Source organism: Salmo salar, chromosome 04 (assembly GCF_965601325.2).
Source record: "Salmo salar chromosome 04, fSalSal1, whole genome shotgun sequence".
In the NCBI taxonomy this organism is placed as follows: domain Eukaryota; kingdom Metazoa; phylum Chordata; class Actinopteri; order Salmoniformes; family Salmonidae; genus Salmo; species Salmo salar.
In genome coordinates, this window is record NC_138294.1 from 95,716,521 (window position 1) to 95,736,606 (window position 20,086).

At 48.0% G+C, this 20,086-nt stretch overlaps 1 protein-coding gene across 1 annotated transcript in view; it reads right to left on the reverse strand.

Moving 5' to 3' along the window:
* LOC106604063 (transcriptional coactivator YAP1) overlaps positions 1-20,086 on the reverse strand; it is a 68,555-nt gene that overhangs the window by 31,963 nt on the left and 16,506 nt on the right. Inside the window, exon 5 of the mRNA XM_045717505.2 lies at positions 8,550-8,704. Within this exon, the coding sequence (XP_045573461.1) occupies positions 8,550-8,704 (155 nt within the window). The remainder of the gene's footprint in view (positions 1-8,549; positions 8,705-20,086) is intronic.

Here is a 20,086-nt window from a genome sequence, read left to right on the forward strand (position 1 = left end):
TAGGCTACCTGCTGGTTACTGGCCCAACACTCTAACCACTAGGCTACCTGCTGGTTACTGGCCCAACGCTCTAACAACTAGGCTACCTGCTGGTTACTGGCCCAACGCTCTAACCACCTAGGCTACCTGCTGGTTACAGGCTCAGCGCTCTAACCACTAGGCTACCTGCTGGTTACTGGCCCAATGCTCTAACCACTAGGCTACCTGCTGGTTACAGGCTCAGCGCTCTAACCACTAGGCTACCTGCTGGTTACTGGCCCAACACTCTAACCACTAGGCTACCTGCTGGTTACTGGCCCAACACTCTAACCACTAGGCTACCTGCTGGTTACTGGCCCAACGCTCTAACCACTAGGCTACCTGCTGGTTACTGGCCCAACGCTCTAATCACTAGGCTACCTGCTGGTTACTGGCCCTACACTCTAACCACTAGGCTACCTGCTGGTTACTACTCCAACGCTCTAACCACCAGGCTACCTGCTGGTTACTGGCCCAACACTCTAACCACTAGGCTACCTGCTGGTTACAGGCTCAGCGCTCTAACCACTAGGCTACCTGCTGGTTACTGGCCCAACACTCTAACCACTAGGCTACCTGCTGGTTACAGGCTCAGCGCTCTAACCTCTAGGCTACCTGCTGGTTACTGGCCCAATGCTCTAACCACTAGGCTACCTGCTGGTTACAGGCTCAGCGCTCTAACCACTAGGCTACCTGCTGGTTACTGGCCCAACACTCTAACCACTAGGCTACCTGCTGGTTACTGGCCCAACACTCTAACCACTAGGCTACCTGCTGGTTACTGGCCCAACGCTCTAACCACTAGGCTACCTGCTGGTTACTGGCCCAACGCTCTAATCACTAGGCTACCTGCTGGTTACTGGCCCAACACTCTAACCACTAGGCTACCTGCTGGTTACTGGCCCAATGCTCTAACCACTAGGCTACCAGCTGGTTACTAGTCCAACGCTCTAACCACTAGGCTACCTGCTGTTTACTGGCCCAACGCTCTAACCACTAGGCTACCTGCTGGTTACTGGCCCAACGCTCTAACCACTAGGCTACCTGCTGGTTACTGGCCCAACGCTCTAATCACTAGGCTAACTGCTGGTTACTGGCCCAACACTCTAACAACTAGGCTACCTGCTGGTTACTGGCCCTACACTCTAACCACTAGGCTACCTGCTGGTTACTGGCCCAACGCTCTAATCACTAGGCTACCTGCTGGTTACTGGTCCAACGCTCTACCCACTAGGCTACCTGCTGGTTACTGGTCCAACGCTCTAACCACTAGGCTACCTGCTGGTTACTGGCCCAACGCTCTAACCACTAGGCTACCTGCTGGTTACTGGCCCAACACTCTAACCACTAGGCTACCTGCTGGTTACTGGTCCAACACTCTAACCACTATGCTACCTGCTGGCTACTGGCCCAACACTCTAACCACTAGGCTACCTGCTGGTTACTGGCCCAATGCTCTAACCACTAGGCTACCAGCTGGTTACTAGTCCAACGCTCTAACCACTAGGCTACCTGCTGTTTACTGGCCCAACGCTCTAACCACTAGGCTACCTGCCGCCTCTACGCTCTAACCACTAGGCTACCTGCTAGTTACTGGCCCAACGCTCTAACCACTAGGCTACCTGCTGGTTACTGGCCCAACGCTCTAACCACTAGGCTACCTGCTGGTTACTGGCCCTACACTCTAACCACTAGGCTATCTGCTGTCGACTGGCCCAATGCTCTAACCACTAGGCTACCTGCTGGTTACTGGCCCTACACTCTAACCACTAGGCTACCTGCTGGTTACTGGCCCAACGCTCTAATCACTAGGCTACCTGCTGGTTACTGGCCCAACACTCTAACCACTAGGCTACCTGCCGCCCCGATCTGGAGAAGGGTAGGGTACCACATTTTTTTTGCAGCCTTGAAGGTCCCCAAGAACTCAGTGGCCTCCATCATTTTTAAATGGAAGAAGTTTGGAACCACCAAGACTCTTCCTAGAGCTGGCTGCCCGGCCAAACTGAGCAATCAGGGGAGAAGGGCCTTGGTCAGGGAGGTGACCAAGAACCCGATGGTCACTCTGACAGATCTCTAGAGTTCCTCTGTGGAGATGTAAAAACTTTCCAGAAGGACAACCATCTCTGCAGCAATCCACCAATCAGGTCTTTATGGTAGAGTGGCAGAACGGAAGCCACTCCTCAGTAAAAGGCACATGACAGCCCGCTTGGAGTTTGCTAAAAGGCACCTAAAGGACTCTCAGATCTTGAGAAACAAGATTATCTGGTCTGATGAAACTAAGAACTAACTCTTGGGCCTGAATGCCAAGCGTCACGTCTGGAGGAAACCTGGCACCATCCCTACGGTGAAGCATGGTGGTGGCAGCATCATGCTGTGGGGATGTTTTTTCAGCAGCAGGGACTGGGAGACTAGTCAGGATCGAGGAAAAGATGAACAGAGCAAAGTACAGAGATCCTTGACAAAAACCTGCTCCAGAGCACTCAGGTCCTCAGACTGGGGCGAAGGTTCACCTTCCAACAAGACAACGACACTAAGTACACAGCCAAGACTACGCAGGAGTGGCTTCGGGACAAGTCTCTGAATGTCCTCGACTGGCCCAGCCAGAGCCCGGACGTGAACCCGATCGAACATCTCTGGAGAGAAAATAGTGAAAATAGCTGTGCAGCGACACTCCCCATCCAACCTGACAGAGCTTGAGAGGATCTGCAGAGAAGAATGGGAGAAACTCTGCAAATACAGGTGTGCCAAGCTTGTAGCGTCATACCCAAGAAGACTTGAGGCTGTAATCACTGCCAAAGGTGCTTCAGCAAAATACTGAGTAAAGGGTCAGAATACTTATGTAAATGGTATATTTCAGTATTGTTTTATTTATATATTTGCAAAAATGTATATAATCCTGTTTTTGCTTTGTCATTAGGGGGTATTGTGAGTAGATTGATGAGGGGAAAAAACAATTTAATCAACAGTGAATTATAAGTGAAATAATCTGTCTGTAAACAATTGTTGGAAAAATTACTTGTGTCATGCACAAAGTAGATGTCCTAACCGACTTGCCAAAACTATAGTTTGTTAACAAGACATTTGTGGAGTGGTTGAAAATCTAGTTTTAATGACTCCAACCTAAGTGTATGTAAACTTCCGACTTCAACTGTATATACACACACACACTACTGGTCAAAAGTTTGGTCACACATACTCATTCAAGGGTTTTTCTTTATTTTTATAATTTTCTACATTGTAGAATAATAGTGAAGACATCAAAACTATGAAATAACACATAAGGAATCATGTAGTAACCAAAAAAGTGTATATAACTGAGTATTTGACATTCTTCAAAGACACCCTTTGACAGCTTTGCACACTCTGGGAATTATCTCAACCAGTTTCATGAGGTAGTCACCTGGAATGCATTTCAATTAATAGGTGTCCACAATACTAAACTAAATGATAGAGTGAAAAGAGGAGGGAAGCCTGTACAGAATAAATATATTCCAAAATATGCATCCTGTTTGCAACAAGGCACTAAAGTAAAATATGGCAAAGGAATTAACTTTATATCCTGAATACAATGCTTTATGTTTGGGGCGAATCCAACAACACATTACTGAGTATCACTCTTCATATTTTCAAGCATAGTGGTGGCTGCATCATGTTATGGGTATGTTTGTCATCCGCAAGGACTAGGGAGTTTTTTGGGATAAAAATAAACAAAATAGAGCTAAGCACAGGCAAAATCCTAGAGGAAAACCTGGTTCAGTCTGCTTTCCAACAGACACTGGGACATGAATTCACTTTTCAGCAGGACAATAACAAGAAACACAAGACCAAATCTACACTGTAGTTGCTTACCAAGACGACATTGAATGTTCCTGAGTGGCTGAGTTACAGTTTTAACTTAAAAACGGCTTGAAAATCAATGGCAAGATTTGAAAATGGCTGTCTAGCAATGATCAACAAACAACTTGTTTTTAAAAGAATAAATGGGCAAATACTGAACAATGCAGTGCAAAGCTCTTAGAGACTCACAGCTGTAATCACTGTCAAAGATGTACTAGTTCAGAGAGCCGAATACACTGGTTCAGAGAGCCGAATACACTGGTTCAGAGAGCCGAATACACTGGTTCAGAGAGCCGAATACACTGGTTCAGAGAGCCGAATACACTGGTTCAGAGAACTGAATACACTGGTTCAGAGAGCCGAATACACTGGTTCAGAGAACTGAATACACTGGTTCAGAGAGCCGAATACACTGGTTCAGAGAGCCGAATACACTGGTTCAGAGAACCGAATACACTGGTTCAGAGAGCCGAATACACTGGTTCAGAGAGCCGAATACACTGGTTCAGAGAGCCGAATACACTGGTTCAGAGAGCCGAATACACTGGTTCAGAGAGCCGAATACACTGGTTCAGAGAGCCGAATACACTGGTTCAGAGAGCCGAATACACTGGTTCAGAGAGCCGAATACACTGGTTCAGAGAACTGAATGTGTAACTGTATGTGGATACCTGCTCATCGAACATTTCATTCCAAAATCTTGGGCTCCCAAGTGGCACAGCGCTCTAAGGCTGTGCCAGTGCTAGAGGCGTCACTACAGACACCCTGGTTCGAATCCAGGCTGTATCACAACCGGCCGTGATTGGGAGTCCCATAGGGCGGGCGCACAATTGACCCAGCGTCGTCCGGGTTTGGCTGGGGTAGGCCGTCACTGTAAATAAGAATTTATTCTCAACTGACTTGCCTAGTTAAATAAAGGTTAAATAAAATAAATAAATAATACATTAATATGGAGTTGGTCCCCCCCTTTGCTGCTTTAACAGCCTCCACTCTTCTGGGAAGGCTTTCCACTAGATGTTGGAACATTGCTGCTATAACAGCCTCCTCTCTTCTGGGAAGGCTTTCCACTAGATGTTGGTACATTGCTGCTATAACAGCCTCCACTCTTCTGGGAAGGCTTTCCACTAGATGTTGGAACATTGCTGCTATAACAGCCTCCACTCTTCTGGGAAGGCTTTCCACTAGATGTTGGAACATTGCTGCTATAACAGCCTCCACTCTTCTGGGAAGGCTTTCCACTAGATGTTGGAACATTGCTGCTATAACAGCCTCCACTCTTCTGGGAAGGCTTTCCACTAGATGTTGGAACATTGCTGCTATAACAGCCTCCACTCTTCTGGGAAGGCTTTCCACTAGATGTTGGAACATTGCTGCTATAACAGCCTCCACTCTTCTGGGAAGGCTTTCCACTAGATGTTGGAACATTGCTGCTACAACAGCCTCCACTCTTCTGGGAAGGCTTTCCACTAGATGTTGGAACATTGCTGCGGGGACTTGCTTCCATTCAGCCATAAGAGGTGAGGTCGGGCACTGATGTTGGGCGATTAGGGCCTGGCTCGCAGCCGCCGTTCCAATTCATCCCAAAGGTGTTCGATGGGGTTGAGGTCAGGGCTCTGTGCAGGCCAGTCAAGTTCTTCCACATCGATCTTGACATACAATTTCTGTATGGACCTCTCTTTGTGCAGGGTGGCATTGTCACGCTGAAACAGGAAAGGGCCTTCCCAAGACTGCCACAAAGTTGGAAGCACAGAATCATCTAGAATGTCATTGTATGCTGTATCGTTCAGATTTCCCTTCACTGGAACTAGAAGACCTAACCCGAACCAGCCCCAGACCATTATCCCTCCTCCACCAAACTTTACAGTTGGCACTATGCATTGGGGCAGGTAGTGTTATCCTGGCAACCGCCAAACCCAGATTTGTCCGTCGTTGCAACTGAGGACAGACGATTTCACACGCCACGCACTTCAGTGGTCCTGTCCTGGGAGCTTAATGTGGCCTACCACTTCCCGGCTGAGCCGTTGTTGCTCCGAGATGTTTCCACTTCCCAATAACAGCACTAACAACTGACCAGGGGGGCAGCTCTAGCAGGGCCGAAATTTGAAGAACTGACTTTGATGGAAAAGTGGCATCCTAAGACGGCGCCATTTTGAAAATCACTGAGACTCTTCAGTACAGGCCATTCTACTGCCAATGTTTGTCTATGGAGATTGCATGGCTGTGTGCTCGATTTTATACACCTGTCAGCACCGGGTGTGGCTGAAATAGCCAAATCCACTGTTTTGAAGGGGCGTCCACATACTTTTGTATATATAGTGTATATTACTCTCTCGAGACAGCATGAGCGGTAGAGATATTCTCAATGATTGGCTATGAAAAGCCAACTGACATCAATCAAAAAAAATAATAATTGTATGAAATGTATGTATTCACTACCGTAAGTCGCTCTGGATAAGAGTGTCTGTAAAATGTAAATGTAATTTACTCCTGTGGTGCTGACCTGTTGCACCCTCGACAACTACTATGATTATTATTATCTGACCCTGCTGGTCATTTATGAACATTTAAACATCTTGGCCATGTTCTGTTATGATCTCCACCCGGCACAGCCAGAAGAGGACTGGCCATCCCTCATAGCCTGGTTCCTCTCTACCCAGTACAGCCAGAAGAGGACTGGCCACCCCTCATAGCCTGGTTCCTCTCTAGGTTTCTTCCTAGGTTTTGGCCTTTCTAGGGAGTTTTTCCTAGCCACCGTGCTTCTACACCTGCATTGCTTGCTGTTTGGGGTTTTAGGCTGGGTTTCTGTACAGCACTTTGATATACAGTGAGGGAAAAAAGTATTTGATCCCCTGCTGATTTTGTACGTTTGCCCACTGACAAAGAAATGATCAGTCTATAATTTTAATGGTAGGTTTATTTGAACAGTGAGAGACAGAATAACAACAACAAAAATCCAGAAAATCGCATGTCAAAAATGTTATAAAATGATTTGCATTTTCATGAGGGAAATAAGTATTTGACCCCTCTGCAAAACATGACTTAGTACTTGGTGGCAAAACCCTTGTTGGCAATCACAGAGGTCAGACGTTTCTTGTAGTTGGCCACCAGGTTGGCACACATCTCAGGAGGGATTTTGTCCCACTCCTCTTTGAAGATCTTCTCCAAGTCATTAAGGTTTCGAGGCTGGCGTTTGGCAACTCGAACCTTCAGCTCCCTCCACAGATTTTCTATAGGATTAAAGTCTGGAGACTGGCTAGGCCACTCCAGGACCTTAATGTGCTTCTTCTTGAGCCACTCCTTTGTTGCCTTGGCCGTGTGTTTTGGGTCATTGTCATGCTGGATTACCCATCCACGACCCATTTTCAATGCCCTGGCTGAGGGAAGGAGGTTCTCACCCAAGATTTGACGGTACATGGCCCCGTCCATCGTCCCTTTGATGTGGTGAAGTTGTCCTGTCCCCTTAGCAGAAAAACACCCCCAAAGCATAATGTTTCCACCTCCATGTTTGACGGTGGGGATGGTGTTCTTGGGGTCATAGGCAGCATTCCTCCTCCTCCAAACACGGCGAGTTGAGTTGATGCCAAAGAGCTCCACTTTGGTCTCATATGACCACAACACTTTCACCCAGTTGTCCTCTGAATCATTCAGATGTTCATTGGCAAACTTCAGACGGGCATGTATATGTGCTTTCTTGAGCAGGGGGACCTTGTGGGCGCTGCAGGATTTCAGTCCTTCACGGCGTAGTGTGTTACCAATTGTTTTCTTGGTGACTATGGTCCCAGCTGCCTTGAGATCATTGACAAGATCCTCCCGTGTAGTTCTGGGCTCTATTCCTCACCGTTCTCATGATCATTGCAACTTCACGAGGTGAGATCTTGCATGGAGCCCCAGGCCGAAGGAGATGACAGTTATTTTGTGTTTCTTCCATTTGCGAATAATCGCACCAACTGTTGTCACCTTCTCACCAAGCTGCTTGGCGATGGTCTTGTAGCCCATTCCAGCCTTGTGTAGGTCTACAATCTTGTCCCTGACATCCTTGGAGAGCTCTTTGGTCTTGGCCATGGTGGAGAGTTTGGATTCTGATTGATTGCTTCTGTGGACAGGTGTCTTTTATTAAGGTAACAATCTGAGATTAGGAGCACTCCCTTTAAGAGTGTGCTCCTAATCTCAGCTCGTTACCTGTATAAAAGACACCTGGGAGCCAGAAATCTTTCTGATTGCGAGGGGGTCAAATACTTATTTCCCTCATTAAAATGCAAATCAATTTATAACATTTTAGACATGCGTTTTTCTGGATTTTTTTGTTGTTATTCTGTCTCTCACTGTTCAAATAAACCTACCATTAAAATTATAGACTGATCATTTCTTTGTCTGTGGGCAAACGTACAAAATCAGCAGGGGATCAAATACTTTTTTCCCCTCACTGTATCAGCTGATAGAAGGGCTTTATAAACACATTTGATTAGTGTTTTATTTTTCATAAATGTTTTACAAACGTTCGAATTTTTGTTCCACTTTGACATTAGAGTATATTGTATAGATTGTTGACAAACATTTTTTTTTAAAGACAATGAAATGCATTTTAAACCCACTTTGTAATAAAATGTGGTAAAAGTCAAGGGGTGTGAATACTTTCTGAAGGCACAGTATAGAACATAATACCCATATATATTCCAGTGTGTTTGACCCCTGACCTGTACTCTGATTGGACGGGCCAGGTCCTGTTGTTTCCGCCTCAGCCTGTCCTTCTCCACCTGCAGCTGCTGCCTGCGCTTGGTTACCACTGTCGCAATGCCAACCGGGTCAGAGGTCAGGGTTGAGGGCTTCACCTGGGCTACAGCACTCTGGACTGGAGGGAGGACAGGGTCAGAGGTTAGGGAGTGAGACAGGGTCAGAGGTTAGGGAGGGAGGACAGGGTCAGAGGTTAGGGAGGGAGGACAGGGTCAGAGGTTAGGGAGGGAGACAGGGTCAGAGGTTAGGGAGGGAGACAGGGTCAGAGGTTAGGGAGGGAGACAGGGTCAGAGGTTAGGGAGGGAGGACAGGGTCAGAGGTTAGGGAGGGAGACAGGGTCAGAGGTTAGGGAGGGAGACAGGGTCAGGGAGGGAGGACAGGGTCAGAGGTTAGGGAGGGAGGACAGGGTCAGAGGTTAGGGAGGGTGACAGGGTTAGGGAGGGAGGACAGGGTCAGAGGTTAGGGAGGGAGGGAGGACAGGGTCAGAGGTTAGGGAGGGAGGACAGGGTCAGAGGTTAGGGAGACAGGGTCAGAGGTTAGGGAGGGAGACAGGGTCAGGGAGGGAGGACAGGGTCAGAGGTTAGGGAGGGAGACAGGGTCAGGGCTTAGGGAGGGAGGACAGGGTCAGGGGTTAATGTTAGGGAGGGAGACAGGGTCAGAGGTTAATGTTAGGGAGGAAGACAGGGTCACGGGTTAATGTTAGGGAGGGGGACAGGGTCAGAGGTTAGGGAGGGAGGACAGGGTCAGAGGTTAGGGAGGGAGGACAGGGTCAGAGGTTAGGGAGGGAGACAGGGTCAGAGGTTAGGGAGGGAGGACAGGGTCAGAGGTTAGGGAGGGAGGACAGGGTCAGAGGTTAGGGAGGGAGACAGGGTCAGAGGTTAGGGAGGGAGACAGGGTCAGAGGTTAGGGAGGGAGACAGGGTCAGGGAGGGAGGACAGGGTCAGAGGTTAGGGAGGGAGGACAGGGTCAGAGGTTAGGGAGGGAGACAGGGTCAGAGGTTAGGGAGGGAGACAGGGTTAGGGAGGGAGGACAGGGTCAGAGGTTAGGGAGGGAGGGAGGACAGGGTCAGAGGTTAGGGAGGGAGGACAGGGTCAGAGGTTAGGGAGGGAGACAGGGTCAGAGGTTAGGGAGGGAGACAGGGTCAGAGGTTAGGGAGGGAGACAGGGTTAGGGAGGGAGGACAGGGTCAGAGGTTAGGGAGGGAGGGAGGACAGGGTCAGAGGTTAGGGAGGGAGGACAGGGTCAGAGGTTAGGGAGGGAGACAGGGTCAGGGAGGGAGGACAGGGTCAGAGGTTAGGGAGGGAGGGAGACAGGGTCAGGGGTTAGGGAGGGAGGACAGGGTCAGGGGTTAATGTTAGGGAGGGAGACAGGGTCAGAGGTTAATGTTAGGGAGGAAGACAGGGTCAGGGGTTAATGTTAGGGAGGGAGACAGGGTCAGAGGTTAATGTCAGGGAGGGAGACAGGGTCAGAGGTTAGGGAGGGAGACAGGGTCAGAGGTTAGGGAGGGAGGACAGGGTCAGAGGTCAGGGAGGGAGACAGGGTCAGGGGGGAGACAGGGTCAGAGGTTAGGGAGGGAGACAGGGTCAGGGGGGGGAGACAGGGTCAGAGGTTAGGGAGGGAGGACAGGGTCAGAGGTCAGGGAGGGAGACAGGGTCAGAGGTTAGGGAGGGAGGACAGGGTCAGGGGTTAATGTTAGGGAGGGAGACAGGGTCAGGGGTTAATGTTAGGGAGGGAGACAGGGTCAGAGGTTAGGGAGGGAGACAGGGTCGGGGTTAATGTTAGGGAGGGAGACAGGGTCAGGGGTTAATGTTAGGGAGGGAGGACAGGGTCAGGGGTTAATGTTAGGGAGGGACACAGGGTCAGGGGTTAATGTTAGGGAGGGAGACAGGGTCAGGGGTTAATGTTAGGGAGGAAGACAGGGTCAGGGGTTAATGTTAGGGAGGGAGACAGGGTCAGGGGTTAATGTCAGGGAGGGAGACAGGGTCAGGGGTTAATGTCAGGGAGGAAGACAGGGTCAGGGGTTAATGTTAGGGAGGGAGACAGGGTCAGGGGTTAGGGAGGGAGACAGGGTCAGGGGTTAATGTTAGGGAGGGAGGACAGGGTCAGGGGTTAATGTTAGGGAGGGAGACAGGGTCAGGGGTTAGGGAGGGAGACAGGGTCAGGGGTTAATGTCAGGGAGGGAGACAGGGTCCGGGGTTAGGGAGGGAGACAGGGTCAGGGGTTAATGTCAGGGAGGGAGACAGGGTCAGGGGTTAGGAAGGGAGACAGGGTCAGGGGTTAGGGAGGGAGACAGGGTCAGGGGTTAATGTCAGGGAGGAAGACAGGGTCAGGGGTTAATGTCAGGGAGGGAGACAGGGTCCGGGGTTAGGGAGGAAGACAGGGTCAGGGGTTAATGTTAGGGAGGGAGGACAGGGTCAGGGGTTAGGAAGGGAGACAGGGTCAGAGGTTAATGTTAGGGAGGAAGACAGGGTCAGGGGTTAATGTTAGGGAGGGAGACAGGGTCAGAGGTTAATGTCAGGGAGGGAGACAGGGTCAGAGGTTAGGGAGGGAGACAGGGTCAGAGGTTAGGGAGGGAGGACAGGGTCAGAGGTCAGGGAGGGAGACAGGGTCAGGGGGGAGACAGGGTCAGAGGTTAGGGAGGGAGACAGGGTCAGGGGGGGGAGACAGGGTCAGAGGTTAGGGAGGGAGGACAGGGTCAGAGGTCAGGGAGGGAGACAGGGTCAGAGGTTAGGGAGGGAGGACAGGGTCAGGGGTTAATGTTAGGGAGGGAGACAGGGTCAGGGGTTAATGTTAGGGAGGGAGACAGGGTCAGAGGTTAGGGAGGGAGACAGGGTCGGGGTTAATGTTAGGGAGGGAGACAGGGTCAGGGGTTAATGTTAGGGAGGGAGGACAGGGTCAGGGGTTAATGTTAGGGAGGGACACAGGGTCAGGGGTTAATGTTAGGGAGGGAGACAGGGTCAGGGGTTAATGTCAGGGAGGAAGACAGGGTCAGGGGTTAATGTTAGGGAGGGAGACAGGGTCAGGGGTTAATGTCAGGGAGGGAGACAGGGTCAGGGGTTAATGTCAGGGAGGAAGACAGGGTCAGGGGTTAATGTTAGGGAGGGAGACAGGGTCAGGGGTTAGGGAGGGAGACAGGGTCAGGGGTTAATGTTAGGGAGGGAGGACAGGGTCAGGGGTTAATGTTAGGGAGGGAGACAGGGTCAGGGGTTAGGGAGGGAGACAGGGTCAGGGGTTAATGTCAGGGAGGGAGACAGGGTCCGGGGTTAGGGAGGGAGACAGGGTCAGGGGTTAATGTCAGGGAGGGAGACAGGGTCAGGGGTTAGGAAGGGAGACAGGGTCAGGGGTTAGGGAGGGAGACAGGGTCAGGGGTTAATGTCAGGGAGGAAGACAGGGTCAGGGGTTAATGTCAGGGAGGGAGACAGGGTCCGGGGTTAGGGAGGAAGACAGGGTCAGGGGTTAATGTTAGGGAGGGAGGACAGGGTCAGGGGTTAGGAAGGGAGACAGGGTCAGGGGTTAATGTTAGGGAGGGAGACAGGGTCAGGGGTTAATGTCAGGGAGGAAGACAGGGTCAGGGGTTAATGTCAGGGAGGAAGACAGGGTCAGGGGTTAATGTTAGGGAGGGAGACAGGGTCAGGGGTTAGGGAGGGAGACAGGGTCAGGGGTTAATGTTAGGGAGGGAGGACAGGGTCAGGGGTTAATGTTAGGGAGGGAGACAGGGTCAGGGGTTAGGGAGGGAGACAGGGTCAGGGGTTAATGTCAGGGAGGGAGACAGGGTCCGGGGTTAGGGAGGGAGACAGGGTCAGGGGTTAATGTCAGGGAGGGAGACAGGGTCAGGGGTTAGGAAGGGAGACAGGGTCAGGGGTTAGGGAGGGAGACAGGGTCAGGGGTTAATGTCAGGGAGGAAGACAGGGTCAGGGGTTAATGTCAGGGAGGGAGACAGGGTCCGGGGTTAGGGAGGAAGACAGGGTCAGGGGTTAATGTTAGGGAGGGAGGACAGGGTCAGGGGTTAGGAAGGGAGACAGGGTCAGGGGTTAATGTTAGGGAGGGAGACAGGGTCAGGGGTTAATGTTAGGGAGGAAGACAGGGTCAGGGGTGTGTGTGACTGTTAGGGAGGGTGTTATCTACCAGTTATTCCTGTTTAACCAGACTGTTCTCTCTGGCCTTGAGGCAATTCTCCCTCTCTGTTTCGGTCTCTCCCTCCCCCCCTCTCTCTCCCTTTCTCTGTCTCTCTCTCCCTCCCTCCCTCCCCCTCTCTCTCTCCTTCCTCCGTCTCTCGTTCCCTCCCTCCCCCTCTCTCTCTCCTTCCTCCGTCTCTCGTTCCCTCCCTCCCTCCCTCTCTCTCCCTTCCTCCGTCTCTCTCTCTCTCCCTCCCTCCCCCTCTCTCTCTCCCTTCCTCCGTCTCTCTCTCTCTCCCTCCCTCCCTCCCTCCCCCTCTCTCTCCCTTCCTCCGTCTCTCTCTCTCTCCCTCCCCCTCTCTCTCCCTTCCTCCGTCTCTCTCTCCCTCCCTCCCCCTCTCTCTCCCTTCCTCCGTCTCTCGCTCCCTCCCTCCCTCCCCCTCTCTCTCTCTCCTTCCTCCGTCTCGCTCTCTCCCTCCCTCCCTCCCTCCCTCTCTCTCTCCTTCCTCCGTCTCGCTCCCTCCCTCCCTCCCCCTCTCTCTCTCTCCTTCCTCCGCCTCTCGCTCCCTCCCTCCCTCCCTCCCTCCCTGTCTGTCTCATTTTGAACAAGCATATCTCCTGTGCTGTTTGAGCTGCAGTCATGACATTTTATACATCTACAGAGCATTCGGAAAGTATTCAGACCCGTTGACTTTTTCCACGATTTGTTACGTTACAGCCTTACTAGAAAATGTATTACATTGTTTTCTCCCCTCACCAATCTACACAAAATACCCCATAATGACAAAGCAAAAACTGGTTTTCAGAAATGTTAGCAAATGTATAAAAAAAACCCATTGGAAATATTACATTTACATAAGTATTCAGACCATTTACTCAGTGCTTTGTTGAAGCACCTTCGGCAGCGATTACAGCCTTGCGCCTCCTTGGGTATGACGTTACAAGCTTGGCACACTGTAACGCCCATAGAGAGGGTTTTTTTTGTTCTTTATTTTGGTTAGGCCAGGGTGTTACATTGGGTGGGCGTTCTATGTTCCTTTTTCTATGTTTTGGTATTTCTTTGTTTTGGGCCGTGTGTGTGGCTCCCAATCAGGCACAGCTGAAGCTCGTTGCTGCTGATTGGGAGTCACACATAAGGAGCATGTTTTTCCTTTGGGTTTTGTGGGTAATTGTTTCTGTTTAGAGTATTTTCCTAACAGGACTGTTTGCTGTCGTTTTTGTTCATTTTGTAGTGTTCTCTTGTTTTTTTAAATTAAAATTGTAATGATGAACACATCCTCTGCTGCACCTTGGTCCCCTCTTCCAGACAGCCGTTACACACACCTGTATTTGGGGAGTTTCTCCCATTTTTCTCTTCAGATCCTCTCAAGCGCTGTCAGATTGTATGTTGAGCTTAGCTACCCAGCTATTTTCATGTTCGATCGGGTTCAAGTCCGGTCTCTGGCTGGCCCACTCGAGGACATTCAGAGGCCTGTTTCCGAAGCTACTCCTGCGTTGTCTTGGCTGTGTGCTTGGGGTCGTAGTCCTGTTGGAAGGTGAACCTTCACCCCAGTCTGAGGTCCTGAGTGCTCTGGAGCAGGTTTTCATCAAGGATCTCTCTGTACTTTGCTCTGTTCATCTTTTCCTCTATCCTGACTAGTCTCCCTGTCCCTGCTGCTGAAAAACATCCCCACAGCATGATGCTGCCACCACCATGCTTCACCGTAGGGATGGTGCCAGGTTCATCCAGACATGATGCTTGGCATTCAGGCCAATGAGTTCAATCTTGGTTTCATCAGACCAGAGAATCTGGTTTCTCATGATCTGAGAGTCCTTTAGGCAAACTCCAAGCGGGTTGTCATGTGCCTTTTACTGAGGAGTGGCTTCTGTCTGGTCACTCTACCATAAAGGCCTGATTAGTGGAGTGCTGCAGAGATGGTTGTCCTTCTGGAAGTTTCTCCCATCTCCACAGAGGAACTCTGGAGCTCTATCAGAGTGACCATCGGGTTCTTGGTCACCTCCCTGACCAAGGCCCTTCTCCCCCGATTGCTCAGTTTGGCCGGGTGGCCAGCTCTAGGAAGAGTCTTGGTGGTTCCAAACTTCTTCCATTTAAGATTGATTGAGGCCACTGTGTTCTTGGGGACCTTCAATGCTGCATATTTTGTTGGTACCCTTCCCCAGATCTGTGCCTTGACACAATTCTGTCTCGGATCACTACGGACAATTCCTTCGACCTCACGGTTTGGTTTTTGAATACCGATGTAAATAAGGTATCTATTTTTTTATTGTTAATACATTTGCAAATTTTTTTTAAAAAATATCTGTTTTCTCTTTGTCATTATGGGGGATTGTGTGTAGATTGATGAGGATTTTTTAAAAAAAATCTATTTTAGAATGAGGCTGTAACGTAACAAAACGTGGAAAAAGTCAAAGGGTCTGAATACTTTCCGAATGCAGTGGGCTTCAGCAGAGTGAGCAGCAGGGCCTGGGTGATACAGACAGAATGCCCTGTAGTGTATATTGCCCTGGATGCAGCCTCTCATAAGGACCTACAAGCTCCGCCCATTAGATGTTCTACTAATTAGTCACCCAGCAGACTTTGAATAAGCCACCCAGCTTGCCCTATTTTGACAAGCTGCCCTGTTTGCCCTATTTTGACAAGCCACCCTGTTTGCCCTATTTTGACAAGCTGCCCTGTTTGCCCTATTTTGACAAGCTGCCCTGTTTGCCCTATTTTGACAAGCCGCCCTGTTTGCCCTATTTTGACAAGCCACCCTGTTTGCCCTATTTTGACAAGCCGCCCTGTTTGCCCTATTTTGACAAGCTGCCCTGTTTGCCCTATTTTGACAAGCCGCCCTGTTTGCCCTATTTTGACAAGCTGCCCTGTTTGCCCTATTTTGACAAGCCACCCTGTTTGCCCTATTTTGACAAGCCGCCCTGTTTGCCCTATTTTGACAAGCCGCCCTGTTTGCCCTATTTTGACAAGCCGCCCTGTTTGCCCTATTTTGACAAGCCACCCTGTTTGCCCTATTTTGACAAGCTGCCCTGTTTGCCCTATTTTGACAAGCCGCCCTGTTTGCCCTATTTTGACAGAACTTGGGTGAATGATGTCTTGGCATCGACATCTGTCATTTACAAAAATACACTGATTGGCCCAAGGGGGGCATTGACCTGTTTAAAGGTCTTGCTCACATCAGCTACCGAGAGTGTATGCTTCAGTGTTGCTTGCCTCAAAGCGAGCATAAAAGGCATTTAGTTCGTCTGGTAGGCTCGCGTCAATGGGCAGCTCGGGTTTCCCTTTGTAATCCGTAATAGTTTTCAAACCCTGCAATCTTAATCCTGTATTGACGCTTTGCTTGTTTGATGGTTCGTCTGAGGGCATAGCGGGATTTCATAAGTGTCCGGATTAGTGTCCCGCTCCTTGAAAGCGGCAGCTCTAGCCTTTTATGGCAGAGGTACAATCAGTAAAATGATACAAATATCTTTGCTCCTGTTGTGCAGCCCTCAAATGATACATAACAGCCAAAGTGCACTGAAAAAAACAATACAGAGGGAAGGACGAATGCAGACAGACGGAAGGACGAATGCAGACAGACGGAAGGACGAATGCAGACAGACGGAAGGACGAATGCAGACAGACGGAAGGACGAATGCAGACAGACGGAAGGACGAATGCAGACGGAGGAGTAACAATACAGACAGAGAAACAATACAGAAGGAATACAGACGGAGTAACAATACAGACAGAGAAACAAGGCAGACGGAGTAACAAGGCAGACGGAGTAACAACGCAGACGGAGTAACAACGCAGACGTTATGTATGGTAATGTCTGGTAATGTCTGGTAATGTCTAGTAATGTATGGTAATGTATGGTAATGTCTGGTAATGTATGGTAATGTCTAGTAATGTATGGTAATGTCTGGTAATGTCTGGTAATGTCTGGTAATGTCTAGTAATGTATGGTAATGTCTGGTAATGTCTGGTAATGTATGGTAATGTCTGGTAATGTCTGGTAATGTATGGTAATGTCTAGTAATGTATGGTAATGTCTGGTAATGTCTGGTAATGTCTGGTAATGTCTGGTAATGTATGGCAATGTCTGGTAATGTCTGGTAATGTATGGCAATGTATGGTAATGTCTAGTAATGTAGGTAATGTCTGGTAATGTATGGTCTGAGTGATAATCTTTCTAGCGGCACTGGTGCTCCCAAATCAACATTCCCCAGGCCACATTTAAAACAGATCTAGATGAGGTAATGTTTGGTAGGCCACATTTAAAACAGATCTAGACGAGGTAATGTTGGGTAGGCCACATTTAAAACATATCTAGACGAGGTAATGTTGGGTAGGCCACATTTAAAACAGATCTAGACGAGGTAATGTTGGGTAGGCCACATTTAAAACAGATCTAGATGAGGTAATGTTTGGTAGGCCACATTTAAAACAGATCTAGATGAGGTAATGTTGGGTAGGCCACATTTAAAACAGATCTAGATGAGGTAATGTTGGGTAGGCCACATTTAAAACAGATCTAGATGAGGTAATGTTGGGTAGGCCACATTTAAAACAGATCTAGATGAGGTAATGTTGGGTAGGTCACATTTAAAACAGATCTAGATGAGGTAATGTTGGGTAGGTCACATTTAAAACAGATCTAGATGAGGTAATGTTGGGTAGGCCACATTTAAAACAGATCTAGATGAAGGGAATGTTGGGTAGGCCACAATTAAAAGAGATCTAGATGAGGTAATGTTGGGTGGAACACTAGAGTTCCCTAAGGCACAGCAGCTGAAAACCACTGCACTAGACTGGGGCTTCCATAACTGTTCCTGTGAATGAGTGGGTGGGTGTCCGTCCTATCTGCTGTAATTCTCCTGTTTTATCAGGTGTTTTGTGATTCTCTCTCTCTCGCTTTATGAATGCTTGGCTATGAAAAGACAACTGACATCTACTCCCGAGATATTGAACTGTGGCATCCTCTATAACCACTGGGATTCTCTCTGTGGCATCCTCTATAACCACTGGGATTCTCTCTGTGGCGTCCTCTATAACCACTGGGATTCTCTCTGTGGCGTCCTCTATAACCACTGGGATTCTCTCTGTGGCATCCTCTATAACCACTGGGATTCTCTCTGTGGCATCCTCTATAACCACTGGGATTCTCTCTGTGGCATCCTCTATAACCACTGGGATTCTCTCTGTGGCATCCTCTATAACCACTGGGATTCTCTCTGTGGCATCCTCTATAACCACTGGGATTCTCTCTGTGGCATCCTCTATAACCACTGGGATTCTCTCTGTGGCGTCCTCTATAACCACTGGGATTCTCTCTGTGGCATCCTCTATAACCACTGGGATTCTCTCTGTGGCATCCTCTATAACCACTGGGATTCTCTCTGTGGCATCCTCTATAACCACTGGGATTCTCTCTGTGGCATCCTCTATAACCACTGGGATTCTCTCTGTGGCATCCTCTATAACCACTGGGATTCTCTCTGTGGCGTCCTCTATAACCACTGGGATTCTCTCTGTGGCATCCTCTATAACCACTGGGATTCTCTCTGTGGCATCCTCTATAACCACTGGGATTCTCTCTGTGGCGTCCTCTATAACCACTGGGATTCTCTCTGTGGCATCCTCTATAACCACTGGGATTCTCTCTGTGGCATCCTCTATAACCACTGGGATTCTCTCTGTGGCATCCTCTATAACCACTGGGATTCTCTCTGTCTCTCGCCCTGCTCTCTCACTACTTAATAAAAAAAAATATATATAAAAAAATATATATATATATAATATTTTTAGGGAATTTTTTAGGTAGTGATATATAAATTGTAATTAGATCGCCAAGATGGCCTATTTATATAGTGATATATATATATCACCTTTATTTAACCAGGTAGGCCAGTTGAGAACAAGTCCTTTATTTAAAACCTGTTGGGGCTCGGGGGCAGTATTGAGAAATTTTGAAAAAAATATGTGCCCATTTTTAACTGCCTCCTACACCAACTCAGAAGCTAGGATATGCATATTATTAACACATTCGGATAGAAAACACTCTGAATATTCTAAAACAGTTTGAATGGTGTCTGTAAGTATAACAAAACTCATATTGCAGGCAAAAACCTGTGAAAAATAGATTTAAAAAAAATGTGAATTTTGTGACTGTACTATTTAGTGTCATTGTTTTATAGATACCATAGTGAGAAAGGATTCATTTCGCAACACCTACGGCTTCCACTAGATGTCAACGATCTTTATAAAGTTGTTTGAAGCGTCTATGATAAACAGAGAGCAAATTAGAATGCAAGGAAGTTGACATGTCATCACTTCATTTTTTTGCGCCTGCGCATAAATCTGAGAAGCGTGAGTTTGTCATTATTGTTTATCTAGACATAGGATAGGTTGTGTGAAAATATTACTGATGTTTAACGTTAAAAATGGACCAAAAGATTAATGCTAAACAACGTTTGACATGTTTGAACGAACGTAAATAGATTATTTACTAGGTTTTTTTAGCTTTTCGGCGTGATTTTACAACCCCCCACCACATTTTGTGGGAGCATAATGAACGCTAACTACTTGGTGTTATTTGGACATAAATTATGAACTTTGTCAAAAGAAACCACATTTGTTCCGGACCTGGGATTCCTGGCAGTACCTTCTGATGGAGATAATCAAAGGTAAGGGGATATTTACAATGTTATTATCGATATTAGATTATGCTAACTGTATAGCATAGCCTGTTGTTCTTAGCATAGCACCCCGTTTATTGCAAAATGTGATTTCCCAGTAAAGTTATTTTGAGATCTGGCCATTCGGTAGCAATTACGAGATGATAATATATTATTCTTTGAATGACAATATTATAATTTACCAATGTTTTCGAATAGTAATTTTGTTATGTTCACCGGAAGCATTTCAGAGAAGAAAAAAATCTGAATTTCACGCTACTGTAAAATGCTGTTTTTGGATATAAATATGAACTTGATGGAACAAAAAATGCATGTATTGTATAACATAATGTCCTAGGAGTGTCATCTGATGGAGATTGACAAAGGTTAGTGCATAATTCTAGCTGGTTTCTGCTTTTGGTGACGCCTGACCTTGAATTGAAAATGGATGTTTGTACTTTTGTGGCTATGTACTGTCCTAACATAATCTAACTTTATGCTTTTGCCGTAAAGCCTCTTTGAAAATCGAACAATGTGGTTAGATTAAGGAGATGTTTATCTTTTAAATTGTGTAAAATAGTTGATCGTTTGAGAAATTGAAATTATTAGATTTTTGATGTTTTGAATTTCCAGCCTTGTTAGCAATCGCGACTCGGGGTTCATTGCTAACCTGTAGCCCCAACAGGTTTATTTAACCAGGTAGGCCAGTTGAGAACAAGTCCTTTATTTAAC